The 27,952-nt window shown below is 37.8% G+C and overlaps 1 protein-coding gene across 1 annotated transcript in view; it reads left to right on the top strand.

Annotated features, from left to right (window-relative positions):
• Nucleotides 1-3,350: 3,350 nt before the first annotated feature.
• LOC116710652 (polyhomeotic-like protein 2) overlaps nt 3,351-27,952 on the top strand; it is a 36,109-nt gene continuing 11,507 nt past the window's right edge. The window contains 9 exon segments of the mRNA XM_075074315.1: nt 3,351-3,525; nt 5,163-5,205; nt 12,897-13,254; nt 14,932-15,090; nt 15,830-15,907; nt 17,831-17,986; nt 20,169-20,303; nt 20,566-20,857; nt 27,120-27,429. Coding sequence (XP_074930416.1) covers nt 3,351-3,525; nt 5,163-5,205; nt 12,897-13,254; nt 14,932-15,090; nt 15,830-15,907; nt 17,831-17,986; nt 20,169-20,303; nt 20,566-20,857; nt 27,120-27,429 — 1,706 coding nt within the window.

Genomic DNA, 27,952 nt, shown 5'->3' with positions numbered 1-27,952 from the left:
AATGTTCCTTTCAATCTTTGTGCTAATGACAACCAGGTATGTGTTCACAAGAAACAACAGGAAAACTATTATATGGTTTTCCTGTTATTTAAGTCAATGTTTAAGTACCTTGATGAAATGAGAAGCCTAGATTTTTTTGTTTTAAGAATCTTTTATTTGTTTTTAAAACTTTACATGGTCTAGGTTCCACCCTACCTCTCTAAACATGCGCAATTATATCACCCTTCCCGTTCACTTCTGTTAGAAGACCATCTTTCCTGAATGGTTGGAAGGATGTGGTGTAAACTCAGAGAAGGCATAGCATTTTTTGTGGTAGCTCCAAGGTTGTAGGTTAGTTTCATAGCACTTTCTCGAACTTGGAGAATAACAAAAGGAACCACATGAGGAAAATTATGTGAAACGCAGAACATCAAAGAAAAACAGCAAATTTAAATAAAAGATTTTTTGAGACTGGATTTGTAACACAAATAGTCTATATGCTGTTTGAAGCTCACAGTCAATTTACGTATTGAATTTTCTCTATCCCCCTCCATTCCTTTTTATTCAGATAAATGTCTGATGAAATTCCTAAAAATAACACTAATATAGTATATTGTACATGTGTGTAGAAGTATTATATGTCTGAAACTAATAACTCAATTTTACGTTTGTAGAGTCAAAAAAACAACTGCTGTATTTCTCAATGTAAGAAGAACGCACACTTTCATAATTCCTTTTTATGTTGTTTGCTTGTGGTTACAATTAAATTTCCATTATAAATCCTCAACCAAAATTCAACTGCCAAACAAAACAACTGTTTATTGTCATATAGGATTTTGAATGTTAAAATCATGCTCATTTTAGGATACCCTGTATCTAAGCAATCATTAGCGACACGTTTTGGTCATCCTGGGTATTACATGAGCACCTCGTTTGAACACCACATAACAAGGCCAGCAGGTGCCAGCTGAGAAAATAAAAAGAAGAAGCAAACAGTTTATCCATCTCAAAAATGTTTTTGCACTCAAAAGGTTTTATTTTCTCAGGTGGCATAAGCCAGTGAAGGAATTTTACTTAAACATAAGAAAATGGTGAAGTGTAACTAGACAAATCAAGAAATAGAAAGCAGAATGGTGTAATTTGATAAGTTCTGATATTTTGCTTCTTTGGAATATTTTTGTAGGATTACCTTACACTACTGTTGAAAAAAAACAAACATAAATGCACAACAGCATAGTTCTTCAGGGTAAATATGTTCTTCAAAGTTCTTTATTACTTACAGAAATCCTTTAAAAGATTGTCTTTGAAAGGTTAATTGCTAAAGCACATTAAAGTGACTCTATTTATGATGTTTCTCACTAATATAGAGCTGCTGCAAAGAACTAAATTCGACTAGCAGAGGGAAACGTCTGGTGTTAATTAAGGTCACACTGCAAAATTCTTGAAACTAATCTACCAACTTGAGATAATTGGAAATGTTTCCCAAAGAGACTCCTCTTCCATGTAAGGACTCTCTAACATACTTTACAGAAATACCTTTAATGTTAACCCTTTGCCTTTTGAGGCAAAAGCTTTCTGAGGTTGAAAAAAATGTTATGTTAGCTTCCAGCTGAAGAGACTTGATTTAGTACATGTATTTCAGAATACACCATCACCAACAACAAATTTGTAAAAAAAAAAAAAAGTGTGTTTCATACTTGATATTGTAAACTAACTATAAATCTTTGACTTTATTTCTTAGATACAGGTTCAATTTTAGGTCTTTCTGCTATAACATCAATATTACAATCCTGTGTCTGTGGCTCTAAGAATTGCCTTTGGGATTAACTGTGTTACTGGAGTGATACTGTGTTCATAGTGATGCTGCAAGTGGGGTACCAAGGGAGCTATGAAAGAGCAGATAAATTAACTCAGGGGCCAACCAGATAAGTCATATTCTAATAAATTATTCAGTATTTGCAAGGAAATGAATACTGTCCCTTCTCATATTGCAGGCAACACAATAGCGCCTCCCTGAAACATTAGAAATTTATTGTTGTCACATTCACAGCCAAGCTGGATCATTTCCATATATACATATTGAAGACTTTGTTTTGTACTTTATGTGTATAAACAATGCTAAAACCCAAAGTACATGAAGCTGCAGCTGTTCTGAAGCAAAATTACATGCTTAAAAAGTGTGGAAATTCAAGAAATGTTTTCTCTTTCAATAAAAAGAGGTATAGGGAGCGGTGTATATTGACATAACATGAGCAGTTCTAATTGAACTCAACAATTTCTTTTGCTTATGCTTAGGGGCCACATTGGCTGAGGCAGATAAATAATGTTATTTGGGGCGTGCTGTGGTGGCGTAAGGGATAGCGAGACCCACGTTTGGAGGCCGTGGGTCCTCAATGCAGCGGTCAGTGGGTTCGATTCCTGGACCTGACGATATTTGCTGCATGTCTTCCCCCTTTCCTGTCAGCCTACTTTCATATAAGGGACACTAGAGCCCACAAAAGACCCCCAGGAGAGGAGGAATAAAATAATTTTATTTAGGAAAGGGTGAATCCTGCTCAGAGGATTTTTGTTATTTTGTTTCCAGGAGTCATATTTTAAACTTATATTTAATCTACCTAAATTTAATTTTACTGCTTCCTTTTTTCTAGCGGAACAAAAAGTTCAAAAAGTTCTTTTTTGTTTACTTGTATATTAGCAACAGCAAATTAGGTCAAAAATTCATTTGATTATGTAACTACATATAATCAAACACTATCTAAAATTCAAATACAACCAATTGACATTATTTCAAGTGTTACTAATGACATTATTTTTGATTGGATTCTAAAAGCGAAATCTTAATAATGTGTGCATGTTTAATAAATAAAATGTGGCAAAAGGAATCTTTATGGGAGACTTAACAAAGCTTTAGTAATAATTTTGCATTGATTAAATTACTAGATTTAAAAACAACAGTGACTACACATCCAGGTTAATAACATATAAGTGCTTTTGAATTTTGCTGATCAATGACCGTGATGTCAGGTGCAGAAAAAGATGTAACTCTGTAAAGATGTAAAGCTAGTATTGCACACCAAAAGAATCACTTGGGGCTTACTTGGAGAAAAGCACGGGAGAAAAGACAAAAAGATGAAAAAATTGTTACCAAAGAGGTAACAGTTACATTTCCCCCTGTGCCTCTTGGGAAACGTTTTATTATCTTGCATTTTTCAGGCAGAGTGCAGCGGAAGGACAGACCTTTTATGTTGCCATGGAAACAGTAAAGTGGCGTCCATTTGACAAAGGAGAGGAAGGGGCGTGATTGCAATAAAAAGGGGTGGGATTAACCCATACTCTAATCCTATTGGTCACATTATTCTGACGTCGCCAGAATGGAATGCAAATACAAGAGTTTCTTGCTTCTGCTGCTGTACCTCTGCTGGTCTGATCGAAGCCTATTGGGCGCACCGAGCTACCGTCCAAAATTTCAGGTAGAATAATATTTGGAGGGACAACAAGGAACCGAAAGCTAAAACGAGGCGGGAGGCTTCAGTTTTCTTGAAAACGGTAAGGTGACAAACGTTTAACCCTGTGGTAGAGAATGCCGCGGATGGCAAGGCTCTGTCACTTGTGCCTGTTAGTGTCGGAACGCGTGAGGTTAAACGGCTGTGCAAGCTAATGCCTGTCCAGGGGGCCCAAAACAGAGGCATGCAATGGATTCTAGCACCGAGGCTAACGCAGATATCGGTTACACGGCTGAGTCTACTGCACGTTTCCTCATTCACACAAATTGTACCACTGTTGTAAACAAACGATACTTCATCTCTAGCTAACATTAGCTAGTTTTGTTGTGGAATTTGTGTTGGAGTTCAGGGGAAAATGAGCTGTGAATAACAACAAGCGAGTAACCGAAACGTTTATGTATAAAGGCGAACTGCAGTTTGTTTTTTCTTTCTGTATTTCAGTTGTTTCTGTGGTATGTTTCATTACTTAAAAGATGCTGGCTAATGTTAGCCATAAGCTGCCTCCTTCAGAAACGTCCCTCATCTCCGCGGCCTTAGGTTCAGACGAGAAGCTGCTTTATTTGACAGATGGAGCTCACCAATGATGACAGGCAGTCTGCTACTAATCAGTTTATTACAATTATTACACATGTACAAAAATCAGTTGTACACTTAGCAGGTCAGAATTATCTTACATTTTTATGAGGAAGAATATAAATTATTTGTTTCAGTTATAGTTTATTGCTATACCAATAGCAGAGAGTAGATCCCATTTTATCTGTGCTGTCAGTTACAACAGTCGTGTTGAGATAGCCTAAGACCCTCTGCAAATCAGTTTATCTGCGTTTAGCCGTTGTTTGTGGGCTAGTTTTATATTGGCAGTTCTTCAGTTGACATATGCATAAGGAACCAACACAGCTGTGTACAAAAATCCCAGCTCGGAGTTGCTTTTCTCCTTCTGCAATTTGTATCCCCATGCCATACCACTCAGTGGAAATGAGGCATAAGAATAAAGCCAGACACATGGCTACAGAAAATAGCCATGTGTCACGCTTGTAAGCCTGACTTTTCTGTCAGGCTTACAAGTTGGAATATTGTCCAAAGCATTGCAAGCTGTTCTTAAAGAATAGCTTGGAATTCTGCAATTAAACCTGTGATCCTGGTCAAAGATAATTATTCTTCACTTCTGTTCTCATAACAGATAAGTAAATAAGCTGTTATTAGTGTACTTATTTTTTCTGTTATGAACAAGATGATTTGTTAATCTCACAAGAGAAGAAAAAACAGACACGTTCCCCAAGTTTAATTTAGAAATATCTTTTCCCTCACCTTTATCCCCTTTATGTCACTTATATAGCCATTCATTAGATGTATATTAAATGAACAGTCTGACTTCCCAGTGTGTTTCAGTAGCCCAAATATTGCTACTTCTATTTTTGTACACAAAAGCAGAACAGTTGGAATGCTTTGGTTGGCATAATAGTCAACAGATGTTTCCAAGATGCCAGTTGTGCTTTCTTGTGAAGGTAATTACTTTATTTTGTTCTACAAAGCAACTAGAATCCTCATGAATGTTTTTGGATTTAACTTTGGATTTCAAGTGTTGAAACTTTAGTCTGAATTTTATAAATGAGTTGAAATGTAAACATGTGAACTAAAAGCAGTGTTTGTTAGTGTAATTTTCTTTGCTTTGCTTTGCAGACCTAAACCGTGATCTGCTGCTACTGCGGTTATCCTTGAAAAGGTAAGCCAAGTCCACTTGTAGAAGAAATACCAACACAATGCTTGCACTTAGGTCTTGGTTCAGCACTTTCCCCACTGTGGATTTTCCTCTGTGTCTGTGACCTTGAGGGGCCGCTCTTGGGCTTTATGGGGGTCTCTTGCTGTTTAAAGAATTAGTTATTGCAGGAGAAATGCAAAACTTCTTCCACTTTTTTGAGCAAATCTACTACTCATTCAAAAAGACAGCCAAACACACCATGCTGTTTTATTAAGGTCCCAAGAATGAGCACAACATGGAACATAAAAACTATGTACTACATACCTATGTTGTGAAAAATGCTTAGAGACTACTGATTGGATTTGGCATTTGAACATAAAAAGCATGTTGTTTTACACTGTTAATTTTGAAAAGAGTAATTTTTTGCAAAAGTCTTTTTTATTTTGTAAACTTAAACATCAGTCAACTTAAATGTTATTCAGAAAGGTTTTTGTTTATATATTTACGACTACTTTATACAGTGTATTGTTCATATATGATCATTCTAATGCCTGGTGTATGTGATGTATATATATTTGAAAGATTAGTTTGAAATTCAGTAGATGGGTATTGCAATCAAAGATTGAGAAATTCCCATTTTGCCTGGCAATAATACATGGAGTCTAACTTCATTAGCTGTCCATCACACAGATGAAAGGACTCAGTATGCTTAAGGTCACAAAGAATCATAATGAAAGATGAGAGATGGGACTTAGGGAGATGTCAATTTACTCCAACTCGCATTGTAATTGCAATATTGTAAAATAGTACTGAAATTACAAGTCTAATATTGTGGAGCCCTATTTTGCTTGAATTGTACTTTGAAACACACAATAATTTACCATTGTTTTTATTGTAGTATTCATCTTGGCTCACGCCTGACCCATTTCTTTTCCTTTGTGAGTTAAAGTTTCCCTAGATGATGCCTGGAACACGGATTAGAAATACGTCTTGATCTAAGCATGCTGGTAATTGGCAAGCTTTGACTGAACTATTTCACTGTGACACTTCAAGTTTAGAATGAAAATCTGTCTTTCCCCTGTGCGTATCCTTTTCAGGCTATGTCTCCACCTTTTAGTCTGCTTCTCCCATATTTTAACAATCCAAACAATTTTTAGCATGTATTGAATCTTTAGTTCTCTTTTTAATGAGTCCAAATTGAAAGAGCCCATGGGCGTCTTTGAAGGGTGAAGTGCAAGTGTTTTGTTACCTTCACAGCATGGGGCTGCTGGAATTTTGAAGACACTCGACACACTTAACCTGGAAAGATGTCAGACTCATTTTGTGCTGGTTTATTCAGCTGTGAAGTTAAGGTCAAATTCAGTTGGATGGCTCAATTATGGGTAACCAAGCAACTTTGCCTCGAGATCTTGGGTATTTTTGTGCCTTACACAAGACACTCACATAGGCACTGCTCTGGTTACTGTTGAAATAAGGAATGCCATCTATTCAGCCTCAGGACCTGCATAACCAATGGGCCTATTTTTATGTATATATATGTTTTTCGGCATTCTTTAAAGGACTTTTTTTGATTTGATCAGTATTTTCATGAAATGAAGATGTGAGGACGCTGACACATGCTTGTGTTTTTCTTATTTTTTTACCTTTACCTCCATTTTAAAAAAAAAGGGTGTTTAGTAAATCTAACAGAAAAGTATAGACATTATTATTTAATTATACAATAAAATAATATTTTCTGACATTGTAATCTTTATGTTTTTATGAAAATTATAATTATGAGGAATTCCAAGCCTTTAATTATTATAATATATTATTATATAATTATAACTTTCATGACAACTTAAAGATTGCAATGCATGCCAAGTAAAGAATCTTAATTAAAACTGAAATAACAAAACAACCCTTGAGTGATTATGCATTTATTAGACTGGCGTTATATTCAAATATTTCCATTAATCCTTCTAATTTAGAGTGATGATGTTCCTAATGACAGGACTATTTTCTTACACCATGTAAATCAGTTTGAACTCTGATCATAAAAATTAATGAGTCGGATTGGTAGGTCCTACACACATTCCGGGTGAATATAGTTAGGAACTCACTGCCAAGACATAATTGAGGACACACGTGGGTGAATCCAGCTATAGAATTTATTAAAAATTCCCTAGAAATTATTTGCTGTAAAATAAGTTTTCAACACTTACCCTAATTTAACAAAATAGCAGTATTTTCTAGGCACATAATGCCATTTTATAGCACAATTTGTAACTGTTGCCGTTAGCTATAAAAAATTCTGTTTTTTATCAGAAATAACTCTAATCTGACTCCTTAAAATTGGCTGTTGTCTCTTTAAGAACCTCCTAACTTTTCTGTCACTCCCTTCTGCGTGTCATCACAATAATGCTTCTCCATAATAATGCACAATAATGCAGTTCATTGATGTTGTGTACAACTGTTCTTAGGAGTGACGGAGTTTGCATAATAATTCTAGCAGATGTGCAGTTCCACCTGGTGTTTGCTAATGATAATTTCTGCTGCTGCTAGTCTGGAGGAGCTGAGTGGGGGAGGGATGTTCGACTGGGGAATGAAGCTCATAGGTGGAGCTTTGGATACATAGGCGGATCATTGTTTGAACAGGCCTTAAGGCAGTCCTGAATGGCTGCCATGGAGATTTCAAGGATTTCTTAAATATACAGTACAGACCAAAAGTTTGGACACACAGTTGTGTCCAAACTTTTGGTCTGTACTGTACATGAATGAGTCAAAGCAACACTCCACTTCCATTTGATGAGGGAATTGAATTATACCATGATATAAAGCTCAAATAAGTCATTTTTTTCTTTGCATAATACACCCCTTTAAATTTACCTCATTAAACTTTTTTTTGTTAGTTCAAACTTTTTTGTGTGTTTTATAAGGGATTAAAAAATAAGGCCTGTAGTCACTTAATTTATAACTGTTTAAGAAAATTGCTTCTTTAGCACAAGATCCCTTTAAAGTTTTAAAGAAAAGATAACCTCTGTTTAAATTTCGTTGTTCTTGTGACAATGACAATAAAGATTTATCTTATCTTATTAAAGCACCTCCTTGTGCTGTTTTTTCTTATAGCTTTCTGATCCCCAGGTCCATCTAAAAACCTCACGTTCAATTGAGACCATCTGTGGTCTTTGCTATTCGTTTGACCCCCTTCTGGTGCATAGCTCTGTTAGCCAAGTGTGAGACTCAAGGCTTGTGTTTCTGGCTGCACCATTAGCTAATCTATATGCTAATGAGGAGATGATAATCAATGAGGTTTGCGCATGGTTGGCCCCAATCAATTCTACATTGCACTGGCAAATGACTCAAATAGCTACATTTCATACAGGGCGGCGGTTGGGATGGCGTGCTAATGTTCAGGGGCAGACCATAAGTATGCCATTATCCCCGTGTTTTCTCTTCTCTCTCCCACCGGAATTAATTTTAATGTCATTTAAGATGAGTTTAAATTCAGCTTGAAAGCTATCTCATTTTACCTTTTTAATATGTGGCTTTCAGGGACTGCTGTTTTGCATTTTATTTCTGTACCTCCTATGAATAGATGCTAGTTCTCTGCTGTGATCTGACTCACATCAGAAGTTCTGATTCATACTCGTATTGTGTTTTGGAATAAATGGTGATAATTCACTGGGAAGCGGCTAACTTGTGATAAACATTTGGTCTACCTTTTTTTTTTTTTACCTTGAAAGAATCAGTTTTTCTTTTTTCTTTTGGCAAATCTGTTCCTCTGTATTTAATTTGTTTGTTTTAGGTAATCTATCCCCTTTACTGTTACAGTTCTGATTCAGATATTTATATTAGCCAATGTAGGTTATTCATATTTTTTTTCCAGCGTCAGCCAAAATTGAAAGGTAAAAGATTTTTCTGATTTCTACTAGTAGAGAGAGATATATTGAAATGTAGGCTAATGGCAATTGATTTATTTAAAATTGCAGCTTCATAAAAATAAATTGAAATAATGCTGGTCTGTTTTAATCAGTCAGTGCATTCAATGCATTAAAATTAATTCAGTATTCAGGCAACATTTGAGGGGGAGGAGAGAGGATGATGGCAAGACATTACCATCATCCTCATTAGAGAGGCGCCCGTTGTCCAATCCGCATGCTACTCTGCACGAGGATTCCACAAGCATCCCATTGGCCATCGCTAGGCAACCACATAATCAGGGGGTCGGATGCTGGAATGACGAGCTGGCTGCGTGTTGGGGGTTGATGAGAGGGGCTCGAGGTTCTTGGATGTAGCACAGAAACAACCCTCACACGCGCTCATTCGTTCCCTCAGTCAGCCGACCAGCCTGTCACGCAGTCAGACAGACAAAGAGGAGCAGCATCCTGCAGGAGGACAGCGCGCTCCCGGGGGATGGGGCATCATACCCCTGCATCGCGTTGGGGGTGTCGGAGGAGGTAGGGAGCTTGAGGGCTGGGGGGCTTTTGTCTCGGCACCTCTGCACATATGCATCCATCCTCATAGGCATATTTTTTCTGTGGGCATCCTGGCTTTTAAAGGGAGACTCCACATCAATTAGTGCAGAGAAGTGCTTTCTCGTTGTGTTTTTTTTTTTCTTTTAATTTATTTATTTATTTATTTTTTAATGTGGGTCATCCGAGTTGTCCTATATGGAGGTGGAGGAGGGAGCCTGCCTGATGGAGGCTCAGCACTTCCTTATTGTGATGTGAGCTTTTAGAGGCAGCCAGTCTGTCTGACAGTCTTTCGTTATTCTGCTGGATCCTCCAGACACAAAACTGACAGTCCCATGAGTAGATCAATATGTCCACATAAAAGTGCTCATAATGTAATATTATTGTTTTGACTTGTAGTCCTGAGACTTTTCTATCAAGCATGTTAGTTTCCCCCCTTTTTTAAATGGCATGTTTGTTTTTTTTCCCATGCAAATCCGTTTTAAACCCACATTTCATATGTGAAAGCAGAATTTGATCAGAGTGGGGGGTGTTCTTCCATTGGATCCAGACGTCCACTGATGGATGGGTGACTCTTCTCAGAGAGACGGCGGTATAAGCCGTCATTACCAGAGGGGATTCTCTGTCCTCTCCAGTCATATGGCGGCAGAGTCTGGGATGCACGCTAATGATGCTAAAATACAGCCTGGCAGTTTTTTTTCTGCAGCAGTGGTGCTTTGTTTACCATCAACCACTGATTGTCTGAATAGACTTTGGCCTTTATATGACCACAATGTAGATGCTAGGATGCAATTTAGCTAATAGAGTTCAAATACTTTTATTATTTAGTTATGGAGCCATTTGGTTCTATTTAGTGTTGAGGGGAATCAGTGTTTTCCTTTAGCAGCATAAGTGGAATATAGAGCTTTGCTTTGGTTGCTGCTCCTCCTGAAAGAATAGTAAGGAGTGAGAGGAAATGGCTCAGGATTTGCAGCATGACGGCATTCCTCCTTTATTTAATTACTTCCATCACACCCTCTTTTCACTCCAGCCCATTTAAAGCCTCAGCCTGCACACTCAGCCTTCCCTCCTCACTTTCTCTTAGCTCCTTGAAGTATAAGTTAACGTGATCATCCCTGACCTTTAAGTCAGCCAATCTATCCCTTAAGTTTTTGACTTAAACAATCAAGGTTGACAGACAACATTTTTCTTCTTATGCCTAGAAATGCAAAAAGCACCTAAAGAGGTTCAAAACAGGAGCTGAAGCTACCTTGCCTGGTGTGCTGTTTGTTTATGTGTATAAGCAGTGTTGCAGAATGCTGGAGATCTAGAGCTGATGTGCTCTTATTGACATTTTCATTCTGACATTCATATTATGCTAAATCAAGGATTGATTTCTAAACATTCTTACACTTAAAGAAAAAATGTTTACTGAAAGCTTTTTTTGTCTATTCGAACTTTTATTAGATGTAAAAAAAAATTATGCTTTACAAAAACTCACTTGTTTTTCAGAGCCTTATGTATAGATTTGATAAAGCTAGATATCACGCCAAAGAAAGCTGCTTTCTCTGCTTCCATCTTCACATGTCATGCTGAGGCTCAGTTCAGATCATCTGTAGAGAGCTCACAACACATTTTCTCCAGCATTAATAAATAAAACAGAACCAAGCCTTAAAAGGCTTTTATAAAAGAAGCAGTAATTATCCTTTCTAATGTGGTGAAAGAAAATGCACAAAAAATGTAAATTCTACTGTTTTAATGTGCTAAAGTTTCTGTATACCACCATTATTGATCTATTAGACTCAAACCAGAAGGTAAATAAATGTTTATTTAGGGTTTTTAAATATATGCTCATTTATATGAACATTCATACTTTATTACCTTCCTACATTGCGTTCCTGTAGCTTTGTTGTACAAAGTCTCTCAAAAATTTGAAATTACGAATGTATTTTTCCATGATCAGATTTTAAACATGACCCCTTATTTGAAAAGTTATCTCATCCCTAGGAGCAATTTTTAATTGCTGTGGACATTTACTGAGGATCTAACTTGGACGGGTTTTTAAGCAAACTAAGTCATCAACCAGAATGTCTTGAAAGTGAACATATCTAAACGATGAACAAGTACCTGTATGACAGGAATAAGGTTTAGAGGCACACCTCAAAAAACAACCCACACAACAAACTAGTAAAACATGTAAAACAGCTTATTCTGCTGAACCTGATCCATTTAACAAAAGTGAGAAAAGTAGCATAGCTGAAAAAATTAAACATTGAGCCAGCAGTGTTTTCTTTTATCTGCAGGTCAAATTTGACCTACAGATGGATATGATTCCAGAAAAAAATAATATATAAATGATCATGTTTCCCAGCAAGGGTTTTAACAGGAAGGGCTTGTGAAACTTTGCATTGTCACAGTAACTGACAGCAAGACCAAGTATTGATTTTAAAATGTTCCCTAACTTGATTCAAACAACGCATAGTGTAATTTTCTTAGTTATTTTTTGTTCAAAATGAATAATGGTTTTTTTTTTTTTTAAAAACTTTAAAATGCAATACAATGGATCCTTCAAGTAGCTCATTTATTCTGCATGCCAGTAATTTGATGATCAGCAGAATAGATTGCGACGCTCACACCTGGTATAGAAGTTGGTGGCTGAGGTGCTAGAACTGATGGAGCATATGGCTTTGACTTTTGAGATGATAAAGACAGGAGTAGTGGGGAAAAAGTGGGTTAATTGCAACTGACTTCATCATTGCTGTATTTAACAATATTACACAAGCATTTTAGCTAATTACCTGCAGCAATAATTCATATAAAGCCATCATGTAGAAGAGATCTAAGTATTTCTGGCTCAGGTCTGGCTCTTTATTGTGTTTCAATACAACATCCAAATTTAAAGATGCAAGACTTTAAATTTTCCATTCACAAGTGAATCTGCTGGCTTTAGTTAAAAAAAAAACTTTTATTTTGAAGACAAGCACTGTCCTGTCTTGTTGGATAGCTATATTGGCTTTCTAATCAGTTTTTGCTAAAAAGAGAAAATATCTTCCCTGAATAAGAAGATACATTTTTGTCCAATGTTCTACAGTGTTTATCTGTTTCCAATGTTTCATGTCTTCTACACTGAGGATATACCTGCCATGTTCTGATAGTTTTTAGATCAGAGGTTTGTGTATTTCTTGCAATTTTTCACAATTTTTCAAAGTTTCTGTTCAAGGGAATTATTGTGTGAGCTGGCTTTTTTCCCCCTCATGCACTTCCCTTTTTTCTGTCTTCCAGGCACAGGAGAGCCATTCAGAGGAGCCGGGGGTCAAAGGTGAGAAGAGCAGAGGGCACCATGGAGAGTGACCCTGGGGCCCCTGCCTCCACCGTTGGCAGCACTGGGACAGTTTCCACAACCAGCAGCTCCTCCACCTCCACTCCCGCCACAACCAGCAGCTCCTCCAGTGCCGTAGCTGTTAGCACTAGTGCTTCTACCTCTACTACCACTGCTTCTACCACCTCAGGCAGCAGCAACAGTGTTAGCAGTAGTAGTAACAGTAGTGGTAACGTTACAAGTAACAGCACTTCAGCAGGAAGACAGGCGGTGCGACAGATATCAATTTATAGTGAGATGCCCGACCGACAAACAGTTCAGGTGAGCGGTTTGGAGTTGAAACAGAATCACTTATTGTTGTGGGCATACTTTCTTCACTCTGCTGCCATCTATTGGTCCTTTTTTTTATTTCCGAACATACTCTTTAATACTGCTTCAAATTGGAAATAAATGACAGTGGGAAGAAGGAAACTGAGTGGCGCCAACTGGATGAAGGAATGCTAATGGGCCTTAGGCGCTTTAGTGCTCTTGACCTTTTTACAGAAGGGCAAACCTCTACAAAGGCTTTGCCTCTGCGTGAATGAGGGTTGCTCAACTTTCAGTGCTAATTCTTTGACAGCAGGTTTATTGTTTCACAGATTCCTTCTTTTTTTTTTTTTTTCCTTTTTTTGCACTGACAGCTAAAAGTAAAACATCAGTCACCAGTTTTTTTTTAGTATAGAAGATAACTGGTCATTAATGCTCAGTTAGAGCTGAGCTCATGAATGTATTTCACCTCCTCTAATATCACTTTCATTCCTGGAGGTGATAGTCCGAATGGTTTTATGACATCATGAACCTCAGGTCAGCATGTTGTCTTGTTATCAGGCAACATAGTAGAGGATACTTGCAGTTTAAAACATTTAGTTCTTGTGTATAAAGGTGGTGTTTAGTTTGCACATATTTAAGAACTGGATTTCTTAATTAGTGTTCTTTTTAAAAGTGACAGTCTGAATAATCTTATGTATTTTTCTTAGATAGAAGTCTTTTAGTTGTCAAGACTACTGAAATCATAAATTATAAATAAGTTCAATTTCCAACTGGTATTAGATAATTGAATTTGGGAAATGGAAAAGTAATGTTATTATTATTGTTTTTGTCATTTTGTCTTTAGAACATCAGTAAAAAAAAAGCACACTCTTTTTTCATTACTGAGGATGTCTTCAAATATCTTTTTCCTAATCACGTAAAACCACAAAAACTTTCATGTACTAACATTTTTAAAAACGGCTTATTAAAATGTTGGCAGTGGCAGTTTCTGTTGAATTTCCATATTTTGTGCCACGGAAGCTTTACTGTAGCCCCTTTCAGTTCATAGTTTCAATCTGTGGTCAACATTTGCTCTTTATGCTTCAGCGATCACTTGAAAGCATTGACACGGAAAGTGAGATCATGCTCTCTTATCTTGCTCTGATCCACTTTGGGAGGCAGTCCTAGAGTTATCCCGACCATTAAATGACAGGGTTGGAGACGATTGCATGACAAGTGATGATGCAAAGCAAATCATGCAAACCTAAGAAGACAGCAGTACACACAACGCTGGGAGTTATCAGAGAGGCATTTGTGGAATATGTTTATCACTGTACGATGATATGACAACGACTTCATGTGCTTCTCTTTTCTATTAGATTTACTTTGACATCCTGACTTAACTTTTTTAAAAGACTCATCTCCTTTTTTTACCTTTATATGCATTAATAAGTTTTACTTCCAGACAAAGATAGAAACCCACTGAATTTGTTCTTTTTTTCATTTTTCCTTTTCTAACAGTTGACTATGGGCAATAGTTAATTGAAGATTGTAGCAAGGTTCATTATGTATTTATTATTCAAAAAATAGGCTTATATTGCCCTTAAAGACAATTGATTCTTATTTTCAATGAGTGTTGCTGGGCTGGGAAACGTTAGGCCTCTACCCAGGTTTCTCAGATTTCTCTTATTCTCTGACTTCATTTTGCAGGTTTTTCAGCAGGCGTTACACAGACAGCCAAACACAGCAGCACAGTACCTGCAGCAGATGTATGCTGCCCAGCAGCAGCATCTGATGTTGCAAACAGCAGCCCTGCAGCAGCACAGCCTCAGCACCGCCCAGCTGCAGAGCTTAGCAGCTGTTCAGCAGGTCAGCAAACCGTCCTCACCGGCATATGCTTGCGCATTTTCATATTTTGTTTAGTAACAAATACAAACTTTATTATACTTTATTGGGATATTGTTTCTTTTTTGTTGAAGATACATATAAATTATGTCTAAATGGCTCATTAGGGATGCATAAAATATTTATTGTGTGACATAAATGGGTCCTATAAGCAAAGCCGGGACAACATTTATTTTAATTTTGTTCTTATTAGTATGTATTTCAGGAGGGGAGGTTCTTTTTTGTATGGTGTCAAAAGGAATATGTTATTGACCGTACCAATAATATTAATCTCAAGTATCTGTATTAGACCCAATTGTCATTTTGGTACATATGTAATAGTAATCCAGACTTTATTTTGGTAGTTTTTGTTTCAAAGTGAAAGACCCCTAATTTCCAATTTTAAAATGCTTATTTGAATTCTAAATGTAAACTTGTTTTGATGTACAAATGCATGCCACACTTTTCAGATTATGAAGAAAATAAATAAATCATGGATATTTTTTTTACTTCCATTTCTCAATTATGTTCTATTTTGTGTCTGATTATAATAAAGAATCTTACTGATTGTTCTTTAACAAAATGTGAAAATGGTCAAGGAACACACTTTTGCAGGAAGCTGCTGTCCATTCCTGCACTTCATGCTGCTGTAGACCTCCCATAAACCCTGTTTCAGAAACTGAACCATACTTTGTCCTCTCATCTCTTTTATGCTTTATGACAGGCCAGTATTGCAGCTGGCAGACAAAGCTCCTCACAGAATGGCACTTCATCTCAGCAAACAGGGTCTACTCAAGCTACAGTAAGTGCAGTTTTCAGTTTTGAGCTTGTTGCTTAAAAGCTTTTTAAAGTTTAGATTAATGTCTGGTTAGATCGGGGGTCGGCAACCCGCAGCTCTAGAACCGCATCCGTCTCTTTAGCATTGCCCTAGTGACTCCCTGGAGCTTTTTCAAAATGTTTGAAAATTGAAAAAGACGGGGGTGGGAAATATATTTTTTGCTTTAATATGGTTTCTGTAGGAGGACAAACATGACACAATCATTCTTAATGTTTTCCAATGCTATAAAAATGTGTAGAATAAATATTAAATTTCAACATTTTTGTCAACGAAGATTTGCGTCATAGCCTGTGACGTTTCTTTCAGCTGGGACGGGGTGCGAGGCAGGTTGTAAACAAACCGACAGGGTGTGTGGTGGTGGGCCATGAATAGCAAAGGGGAAAAGAGAAAAACAGCCGAGGAGAGATTCCACAATTCTTGGACCGAATCATTTGCATCCATTGCCAATGCAGAAGGATTGCCTGAATGTTTGCTCTGTAGCGAGAAGTTGTCAAATATCAAAAAGAGTACAGTACTTTCTGGACAATAGAGCACACCTTACTATAAGCCGCACCTACAAATAAAAAAAAAACTGGAAATGTCCATATATAGACCGCATGGTTCAAAGCTTGGGGGAAAAGTAGCAGGCTTATAGTCTGAAAAATACAGTAATGTGGAAAGACATTTCCATGGAAGGCATGCTGCATTAGCTGTCGCGTCAAGATTAAAGTTACGTCTTACATGCCCGATGTTGAGAAGCTGTCCAGTGATGTCCGTAAACAGAAGTCACATTAAGCGGGTAAGAACACAATCCTGTCTTAGGCACATATATTTAGTAACAAGGTGGTTGTTTTTATAAATTGATTAGTGATTTTTGTCAGTATATATTAAAAATGACACTTAGCGATATTATTGTGTTTAACATCCTCAGATCTGAGGATGGCTGCTTTGGTTGTTTCAAAAGAGAAGGATGGCTGCAATGTTTTATCCTTGCACTGACTTGCTTGGCATTTGCACAGAAATCAAACTTAAACTGTGCTAATTTAATTTTATATGCTTTATCTTTTCAAAAGGCTACTGTTTTATTTTATAAGGGTAGCTTGCGTTTTATTGCACTCCGTTTGTTGCCCAGATTAGGGGCATGTTATGCACGTTTCGTTTTGTTGTTTTTTCGCACATACTTTTTCGATCACACACTTAACGTGATTATTTACAAGGAGTGATCGTTATTATGCAAACCTCATTTGGGAGCAGATTTTTCAAGTTCCAAAAGGAAAAATATCTTTCCCTGTCGAATCTTCATAATAAAAATTATATCAAAAATCTGATTTCTTTATTGCATTTATTTAATTTTATCAGTGCAACAAAGCATAATACATTCATATTGTAATGGAAGGTAAACTTAAAGCACCATCGTACAACAGAGTAGTCACGTGGTGCGTCATTCCTTCCAGGACGCACAGCAAGGAAAATAAACATTTAATCATGAATGCTCATGAATGTACGCACTTAGTCGTTTTGATAATAGGCTAAAATAGCTAATATAAACACTTAAAGCCTGTGTTGCCTTCATTATAAGCCTTATATAAGGCTATTAATTTTTTGCAGCTCCAGAGAGATTTGTTTTTTGTGTTTTTGGTCCAATATGGCTCTTTCAACATTTTGAGTTGCCGACCCCTGGGTTAGATCATCTTGGACACAAAGTGCTGCCAGGAACCTGGAGCTTTCATTTCTGTCTAATGTTAGCAAACTGCTTTACTTTTGAAGAAATTGAATTTACTTGTAAGTGTATTTAGAATATAAGCTGTCTCTTTAAATCTGAAGTGCTGAATTAAAGAGTCGTTGTGCTATTATCATCAGAGGCATGAAGGTCTATAAAATAATAATGCTGTTAATTCCTTCCCAAAGATCAACCTGACCACATCCCCGGCGGCGGCTCAGTTGATCAGTCGGGCCCAGAACATAAGTTCCACCCCCACCAGTATTTCCCAGCAAGCTGTTCTGCTCGGCAGCCAGTCCACTCTCACGCCCAGCCAGGCCCAGATGTACCTGCGGCAGCAGATGGTGAGAGCAGAGAGACGAGGAGTAGCGCCTCTGGCATATTTACACAAGCTTCAAACATTCATTAGTAAAACACACTCATAAACTGTCTTGGAGACTAAGTTTTTGGATCCCTATAAAATGGTAACACTCCAGATGTGGCCGTAGTACAGTCTGTGGAGCTGTGGTCCCTAAAAAGAACAGCTTAGGAACACAAATTTACACATGTGTGGGATTGTCAGAGGTATCTGCCATGTTATTACACAGAAACACTCAGATCAAATGTTTGAAATTGTGTGAAAATACTTTCTGAATCCCCAATGGAAATTAAATGTTACATCGCAGACTGTCCAGATGTCTTCGTGGAGCCATTGTAGACAGAAAAGTTCAGTAGAGCTTTTCTGCAGCAGTCTGTCTCACAACAGCTCTGAAGAAGCCGGGCTGAATATGTGGTGTGACAGTCTCCTGAAGAGGATGCTCATGGTTGTCCACTAGGCTCTTTATTTCATGAATCCTTCTTTGCACTCTCTGGTTACAAAGGAGGTCTGGTCTTTGCACGATAATCTCTAGACGCTCTAGTCTAGAGCAGAACCGTCCTTCTTTATTGTCTTCTTAAACTTCTTTAAGTCACTGTCTCTTATGGTGCTAATCAAACAGATGAAGAAGGTTACACGACTTGCCTCAACAGGCTTATTCAATATCTCATAAACTTAGACTTTCTAAGAAGCACAGTCTGCTCTATCCCTTCTTTTAAAAAGCTTCACTATTGTTTTTCTAGTCCAGTCTGTTGTCCAGGTGAACACAGAGTTATTTCACCCATGATGGAAATAGTATTTGATATTTTCCCATTTCCCTAGAAATCTACAATAATCTGTCTTTGTAATGATCACATTCAAATGAGATGATTATTTTTACACCATGCCACAAAGCAGCCCACCAGCTCTCTGTACTCAGAGAGTATCTGCAGAAATGCTGAATATTTCTGCAGATAGGATTCATCTCTTGTACTGGAAGTCTGATGTGTGCAGAGTGAAAGGGAATGGTGAGAGTACAGTTCTTTATTGTGTCTGTTTTGCTGCTGACTACCTGGTCAGACAGACACACAATCATTTTAGTGTTTACAAACTATAGTCGGTCTGTTAGGTAGTCATTTATCCAAGTGAATGTGGGGGCATTCATCCTCCACGCCCAGCAACAGATTTAAAGTTGTGCCTCCTCACTGTTTCTAATCTTGACTTTAAGTGGCTGTAGCTATGGATCATAACAACTGTCTCAAGATAAAAAACATAACAGCATTACAACTGTCTCCAAAGCCAGTTTGAAAAATCTTTCAGAAAACAATGTAGCAACCAGGAAAAGGGGGAGGAAAGTTATTAAGACAATTGAATTACACAGAATGTGTCAAAGCTATTCTGACAAGCTGCCACATTGTGTTTTAGAATTTTAGAATGAGAGTGCCACGCAAACCTCCTCACACAATTGCATATTGATTAATAAGAGCAACCTGGGAAGATTGTGTTCCTCTCTGGAAAAGGGCTTTTTGGTTTCAGCTGTGCAGGAGTGGAACTCTGTCCATCAGACAATCAGAGCTCGTACCACTTATAGTCTAATTAAAAAAACAGTTAAAGAAGTGTTTCATATTGCATCAGATCTGCCAATATACCCCACCATACAACCAACTGTGTTTTGTCATCTAGATGGATTAATTAGTTTTAATTACTTATACTTTTTGGGATAATTGTGTTTTTTTTGCATTTATTGTTTGTATTTATTGACAATTTTTTTTTATATAGTTAAGTCATTTTAACCTTGTTTGTATAGCCTTTGTTTGTTTTTAGCAAAAAACAAACAAAGGCGGACAAAGGATAATTGAGAATTATCCAGGGACAACAGATGAAAAATAGCCATTTGGCTAATTCCATTTCATTTGCAGAAATGTCAATTAATGTGCATTGTCCCTATCGAATAATTTACTCTTAAATGTGACTATGCATAGATACACTTACTATATGCTCAAATGATTACAAATTTTAGTTATTTCTTACCCTTGAGAATAAAGGGCGAATAAAGACAGAAGAAAACAGAACATTTTTCTTACGGTTTTGTCTCCATTTTGCAGTTTATGATTTAATTCACTCTCACAATATACTTTTTTTTTTTAAATGTTCAGTTCTGATTTCAATTTTTAATGTGTGGCTCTTTGCAGGCTCAGCAGAGTAACCTGGTGCAGGTGGCCAGGAGTCTGAGTCGGGCCGTTCCCCTGTCCCCACAGCTCATCTTCACCCCAGCTGCTACAGTAACGGCTGTTCAGTCTGAGAGCGCCACACAAGCCTCCTCACAGGTAGACTGACTTTACTGGATTATAATAAATAACATTCCAGTCAGTTGACATCATATTTGTTAAACTATTTATTAAAGGAAGTTAACACTTTTCCATGTTTAACAGAATAATGGTTTGAAATATAAAATCATATTGTTTAAACTGCTTTAAAAAGTGACTGAATATCATGTTTTCTATGCCATCCTTTTAGAACAGAGTTCTTAAAAAAGCATTAAACTACAGACATAATTTGCTCAATGTCCATTCATGTCTTTGTCTTAAGAACCAGGCTCAGAACTTGGCTATTCGTGGCCAGCAGGGGGCGACCACGTCCTCCTCTCAGACTCAGACCCTTCCACTGAGCTTGAAGCAGAGTCCGGTACCCATCCAGCCTGCTTCACTCATCAAGAATCCCAGCCAAGGGACCCAGACCTCCTTGGGTGTGAAGTCCAGTTCGTCTGACAGCCCGCCAGATGGAGGAAAGAAAGGAGATGGTCAAGTGGTCACAGAAGTTCGAGCTATAAATATGAGCCGCAGCATCACAGCTGTGAGTGCTCAGCCTCTTGTTGCACCAGGTAAGTGGAGGTTCTCTTTAAAACTTAATATCAAAGACTATTAGAACTTTATTTTACCTTTCTTATATCACAAGACATTATTTATATCCATTTATCTTTAAAAGGACTTAATTTGTCATTGGAAGTTCTTCTTTTTATTTGCAGACATGTACATTAAAATGTTAAATTGCCTACCAGCTGCTTCATGCCACTTTTTGTAATTGCTGCTCGTTTCAAGCCTAAAATAAACCTGAGATACCAAGCAGCTGTCGGATACACACCAGAAATGCAATGTTGTGATTGCATTAAGATTGTGTAAAAAAGTATCAAGACTTATTTTGTTTCCACTGTTTTCTTTTATTGTGACATGTCAGGGCTTGCGCCAGAAATCCATTCACTCACTAAAAGAGCATACAAGGCATGTTGTAGATGTTTTAGTTTGTTAAGAAAAGTCTGGACTGGAACACATAAAAGCAAGCAAACGTTTATTAGCAGTGATATTTTTTTTTTTTCTTACGATGCCAATTACATCAAATTAAGTCATGCTTTTCAGATTCATTTTCTCATCTAAGAGGGGTTTATTTAGATAATACAGTTAATTGTATCATTTGTGCACAAGTGACCAAATCTTATGTATGAGTTGAACTGTAATGCAGACTAAATGCTGCGTTAATGCACAGTATTGTTGCCGTCTGCCTCAAACGCTCAAACGTGTTTGCATGTTTTCTTTTTTTGGATTGTGACGAGAGTGGGAGTCGGATTATCCGAGCGTGTCAGTGCACAACTGTGCGTTGCTTTGTTTCAGTAATGGATTCACGCAAAATGAAAGGGAGGATGGAAGCTGGAAATCTGGCTGCATGCTGTCTGGTAAAAGAAATGAACTTGGGTTGCCATGGCAGCAGGCCACAAGGGACAGGTGTGCACATGAGATGCTGGGGAGTTAACATGGTGAACAGGAGCAGTGGCAAGGCAGTTTTATTCTTATAGCACATTTTCAGCAACAAGGCAATTCAAAGTGTTTTGGATGATTAGAAGGAAATAACACAAAACAAATGAGAAAAAATTATGATATGATGAAAAACAGATGACAGTTCAAGATGTTCCAGGGGTTATTGATCGACGGCAGCTCTAAATGGGTGAGGTTTTAGCCTTGATTTCAGCCGTTTTATGGAAGTTTGTTCCAGATTTGTGGTTGCATAGAAACTGAATGCTGCTTCTGTGTTTAGTTCTGGTTCTGGGGATGCAGAGTAGACTTGAATCAGAAGGGCTGAGTGGCCTGGATGGTTGACAAAACAACAGATCATATTAAAGCTCTCCCATACTTTATCCAAAGCATCAAAATTGGCTCCCATTAATGTAGTTGCGTCACAAAAAAATTTTTCCGTCATCCGCTATCCCTTCTCGACACCAAACTCAGGTCGAACTATTTCTCACAGAGTACTGTATTGTATGATGTGTTGTATGATTGGTCAGATGTTTTTGGACATATTTTATGCAGAAAAGCACTCTGACAGCAATATTAACATTTCGCTTCAACTATGTAGTTTTTGTATTCACAGGCGAAACATGAATACTTTTTAGGAGCATTTATCAAACATGGTGAAGTATTACGTACATTTGTACGATTCTTTACAAAATACTAACAGAGATTGTCAAATTGCTAAAAAAAAAATCCTGGATTGAAAATACAAAGTGGTTTTTGCAGAAAGGTATGTCCAGGCTTCATTGACTTGGAATGAAGTTTGGGAAAGCCTTTAGAAAACCGGGCAGAGAGATATTGGAGTCTGTGATATTATCTTTAACTGTTATGATCAATGGAGGAGATGGTTTGAACTTCCCCCTTCTCTCTTTGCTCTTTGATCTTGCTCTGCTTCCATGAAACATCCTTTTCAACTCCTATGGGATTTGTCATAGTTCAGGTATTGTTTAAGCTTTTCAGATGCTAATCTGCTGCTCCCAGTTGTAAATAAAAAAACATTGTTTCCACGGTTATGCATTATAACATCTGTTAAAAAATCTGAGCGCAAAATGCAAAAATCCTTCCATTTGCACAGCATCCAAAACCAGAGGAAATGATTGTCCAAAAACAGCAATGCTTCAACCAAAAATAATTAGATTACACATGGATTGTACTGGACAAAGAAAAAACACTGGAAAATACTCAATCATCACATCTTTAGGAATTGCACACCTGCCGCCTTTTTAGAGTGACTCAGTTTCTTGTTATGCATCTTTTTTTCTGTTTGTTTGTTTTTTTTTTTCCCAACTCTTAACATGATTTCAGAGTCCTCTACACTAAGCCATCATATTGCATTGTCTGCTGTTGCTGTGTTGTAGTTGTAGGTTGCAGTGTGTTTGATGACAGTAAGCCGATGTGGCATCCAATGAGAATGTGGAAACTCAGGGATTTTCCAGAGCTGCAAATACTGAATGGAATGTATACTGTTCTCAGTTTCCGGACATTGCACAACAGCCGTACAACTGTTATTCACAGATGTACAGCTATTAAAATATTCCTTTTGGGGGAGTTGGACTAACTGCTGCATAAAATGGATTGTATGATTTGCATGTGTGTGGGCGTTTGAAGGGAGCTGCATCATTGCAGACATTAATCCAAAATGTTCGAGGAGAGATGGTTTTTACATCAGTTTTTGCTTCTCTTCCGAGACTTCTCATTAAAGGTTTGACAGAGTTGTCAGACTATATTCAGAGAGCAGATTGAATCTGGCCTGGGAATCTCGTGACTAAGCGAGCGTCTGTTTGATTCCAGAACAGTTCTTGCAGGCGCTTTTTGTTTTGAGAAAAAATAATCAATGTCCAGTGGCGGGGTATTGTTTTGACGTGTGTGAACCACATTAAGGAAACGACCCACAAAGCAAATGGACCGTTGGCAGCCATAGAGTCCAAAATGATGGAGCAGACGCAGATGGATCTGACTACTAGTCTTTTATGCAGCCCTGTTGGACCCTATATGATCCTATATTACGCTTTGAACATCTCACATGTTTAATTCATCATCTAAGACTGGAAGTGAAGTTTGGCACAACTGCAAACTTACCAATAAGTTGCCTTCCACCTAAACTGACGGGTTGGCAAGGACAGTGTGAATAAGAAAAAAAGCCAAGAAGTCTCTTGTAAAATTATTATCTTGCACTTCAGAGCTTTGGCCTAAGTGTGAGAGTTGGAAGAAGAGAGACATAGGAAGTCCTATTTCCTTTGGCTGAACTGGGCCAAATTCAACTATTTGGCTCACATACAAAAGACGAAGATGGAGAAGTTGGTTAGCATTGATTGTAAGATGGATGGTGTTAAATGTAGGACAACCCTGATGGGAAACCCGTTAGCAGCTGCAAAAGACTTTAAACTGATGCAGAAAGCATTACGATGGGCTGATTTAGATCAAAGAAAATGTGTGTTAAAATGATCTAGTCAAAGTCCAGACCTATTTACAAATGAAAATCAGTGGTAAAACTTTAAATTTAGAAATTAGACACTGTCAAACAAATCTAATCAATCTTACAAGCTTGAGGTTTTTTGGCAAAGAAGAAAAAAGCAGAGACTTTACTCTCTAAATATGCAAAGCTGGTAGAGACATAACCCAAAAGATTTTGAGCTGTAATGGCAGAGAGGTGGGGTTTTGCACAATCACTCTCATGGGACGTCTACATATGTATACCACATTTGTCAGATTTTCATTTGTAAAAAAAAAAAGCCAGTTCACTGCACAATTATGCACTTCTTTGCATTAAAAAATAAAACAATAATGAAGTAGAATGAATATTTTTATTGTAATATCACTGAATGTTGAACATGCTTTTTTCTATCTTGTTAACTCAACAACTTTCCACCAGTTTGTTTTTAGTTTGCAGAACATTTCTCGTAAAGAAATGTTCTGGAACAATCTCAAATTTAAAAAGAACCAGGATTAGTTGAACATGTTCGCCTAAATATGTTGCAATTTTCCTACTACCAAAACAATTGCTGTTTGTGATACGCCAAAACTCATAACTACTTCAAAAATGTACATCTTTTGTTATATTTTTCACCCATGAAGGTCGACATTTTTTCACCGATGGGTTGATGACGCATAATGGTCCATTCTGTACTGGAATCTACAGAGTAAACACAGGAAGGCTAACTTTACCAGAGTAGTTGTTTATCATATTGCGTTTGACTGGTGTAATTTTAGATAATGTTACACTGCGTCACTATTGGCTGTAATTTAAAAATGTTTTAATAAAAATTAAGGCGAATCTGGATAATTTCCCACTTGAAAGAAAAGGGTGCAGTGCAAGAGCCGGAGTGGAACACAACTTCCGAAGGACCTAATCTGTACCCAGGACATTTCTCCAGAACACTTTGAGTCATTTAAGGCTCTAAAACAGGTGATCGTTACCTTAACGAGCTAAAAATAAATTCCGTGCTGAGACAGGCAGAGCTGGACGCTCTTTGCTAATTGAGGAGCTATACTGCCTGTGGTACTGACATCACTATTCCGACCGGACCCATGGAGGTCTGGTGTCGGTGGTTACAAAGTCCGGTGCCACTGTTTCCACCACACCGGGCTCTAAACAGCATAGCTGTTGCCGAACCGGACACAGCACTACAGTCGCTGGGAGAATGCATTGCAGCGGCATTCCTGTGAAAATATTTTATTAAAATTTATAAAAACTAAATAACCTACCGTATTATTACTGTATTGTTTTTACATCTAAAATAAATATTTTCTAACTAAGGTCTATTTTTTATAACTATCGTGGATCCCTTTAAGATGAAATACACTTTATTACAGACATATGTTAAATCACATTACTATCTAAATTATTATTTGTACTGATAACAATATTTTTTCTAAAAGACAGAAATGCCTTTGTTATTGTTGGTATTCCATGGGCTTTGCTACAGAACTGGTGGATGTTCATTATGCTCTACATTGCTTTCAGTTTTAAGTTACCATCTATTTATTTGCAGCGCAGTTGTTTGTATCCATCCATGCTAAGCTCACAGTCATATTCCTCTAATTCATTCTAAATATTCACTTAAGGTTCTCCATGTTCGCCACAGCTACCTCCATCTTCTGTCAGCGGGTTCCCCCGTCTCACCATGTGAGAAAGAAAACATTTTCCAGCCCATTGTATCGTATTAAATCCCCTATAGACATGCCAACTCTGTTGGATAGGACAAGAAAAAAAAAAAACATCTATATTTTCCACAGCAGGATACAGACTGCAGTTAATTCTTCACAGGGGAACTTTGAAACCAGATGGAGCCGATCCCACACAAAGCATTGTGAAAAGAACAGAGAGAGGAGGGTGGCACTAGGGGGATCTGGGACAATCGCTGATTAACTTGGCAATTTTCCACTCTGAGATTTATTGTGAAGGTTTATCAACATGATGCGGCACACTTCCATGTTCACACAGGTTGTACAGCAGGAGCGACCGAGCAGCACTTTGGAGTAGTAAGTCATTTCTTGATTGGGTTTAGTAGTAGCACCATGGTTATTAGGTTTAATGTTTCCTGGGGGACTTGCTGGAGATCAAAGTGGAGGGAGAGAAGTTGGGGCCTACAGACTCTATAAAGGTGTCACGGACAGTTGGCTCAGCGGGTTTCTTCCTAAGGTCTTTCTAATATTAGAGCAGCCCGAGGCTACTTCCGCAGAACACCATCCCATTTTCACATGTTGCCACAATACAAGATTGATGTGCTGTGTCTCTGGCTTCAGGGCAAGTTATGAGCTCAGGATGTCTCTTCACCTACAATGCACAGGCAGGTGCTGACAGGCCGTTTTGAGACAATTTGTGGGTAATGGTCAGGTCAAAACCCGACATTGGATTTGTCGGTGGACCTTTCAACATGCTCTTATCATTACATCTTGTCAACAGGGGGCCACACAGGTGAAGGCAGTACTACGAAATGAAATTGTTTGTACAGACCTCTATATTTTTCACTGTCTGAGCCTGAGGCAAAGTGCTGCAATTCACTTTCCGCTTCCTCCTCACATTTTCTCAACTGTAATTGCTTTGCAACTCATCAAAGGTAGTGGATAATGCCCTGTAGATAAAGGGAGAAAGGGTAAGGTGTCTTTGTTTACAAGCTTTAAACCCATTTTTAAAAGTATAACCAACTTATTTTTATATATTAATATGAAACAAAAGGATCTATGGAAGAAATTGTAATAAGAAGTTAGTGAAGCCTTTTTCCTTTAAATTACTACAAACTTAAGTGCTTAATGTTTGAGACAGAACAGAGGTGCCTGAAGGAGCTGTTGCTCTTTTTCCAGCGTACACCCAGATCCAACCTCATTCGCTGGTTCAGCAGCACAAACAGCAGCAGCAGTTTGTGGTCCAACAGAGCCAAGGTTCCCAGAGGACGACGGGCCAGCTGCTGCAAACTGCCTCCATTCAGCCGTCACAGCACCCCGTGCCTGTTCTACCCAAACCCGTGCCTCACCAGCCTTCCGCTCCCAGTCAGCAGGCCACCATCTTCCACTCCACCCTGAGCTCCCACGCTCTTCACTCCCCACTCAACCAAGCCAAAGCTCAGCCAGTCCAACTCACTGCCATCAACCTGCAAATACAGCCAGCTGGTATGTAATTTGCAGATCTACTACTAATTACTCACTACATTCCTTTTCTGCCGCATGTGGAAGAATGAGAGATTCATTTATGTAGTATTTATTGTACAATTTTGGTAAAACTCAAATTACACCCTCTACCAGTTTAAGGATTTGAAATTATCAGAATATAATGAAATTTATCAGATCTTAATCTGGAACAGACAGATGTGTAGCAACTCAACGACAGGGAGGAAAGACATCATCAATGAACTTGAAGAAGCAATCATTGCTGTCCTTCAATCTGGGAAGGATTATAAGGTAATGTCCAAATAACATGGAATCTGTTGTTGGATTAAAACAATTTTAAACCTAGAACAGACCAGATCATCTTCATTATATCCTGGTTTGTAAACCTTGAGACTAAAAGAAAATGTACTTTATTTTTGCATTGATTTTTACATTACCACACATGGGAGAATTAATAATTTGGTTTTCTAATAATGCAACAACAAAAAATTCCACAAACAGCTAATCCTCTAGTTCTATGTGGTGGTTTT

The sequence above is a fragment of the Xiphophorus hellerii genome, chromosome 20 (genome assembly GCF_003331165.1).
Source record: "Xiphophorus hellerii strain 12219 chromosome 20, Xiphophorus_hellerii-4.1, whole genome shotgun sequence".
Taxonomy (NCBI): Eukaryota; Metazoa; Chordata; class Actinopteri; order Cyprinodontiformes; family Poeciliidae; genus Xiphophorus; species Xiphophorus hellerii.
This window is presented reverse-complemented; position numbering and strand designations above follow the sequence as displayed.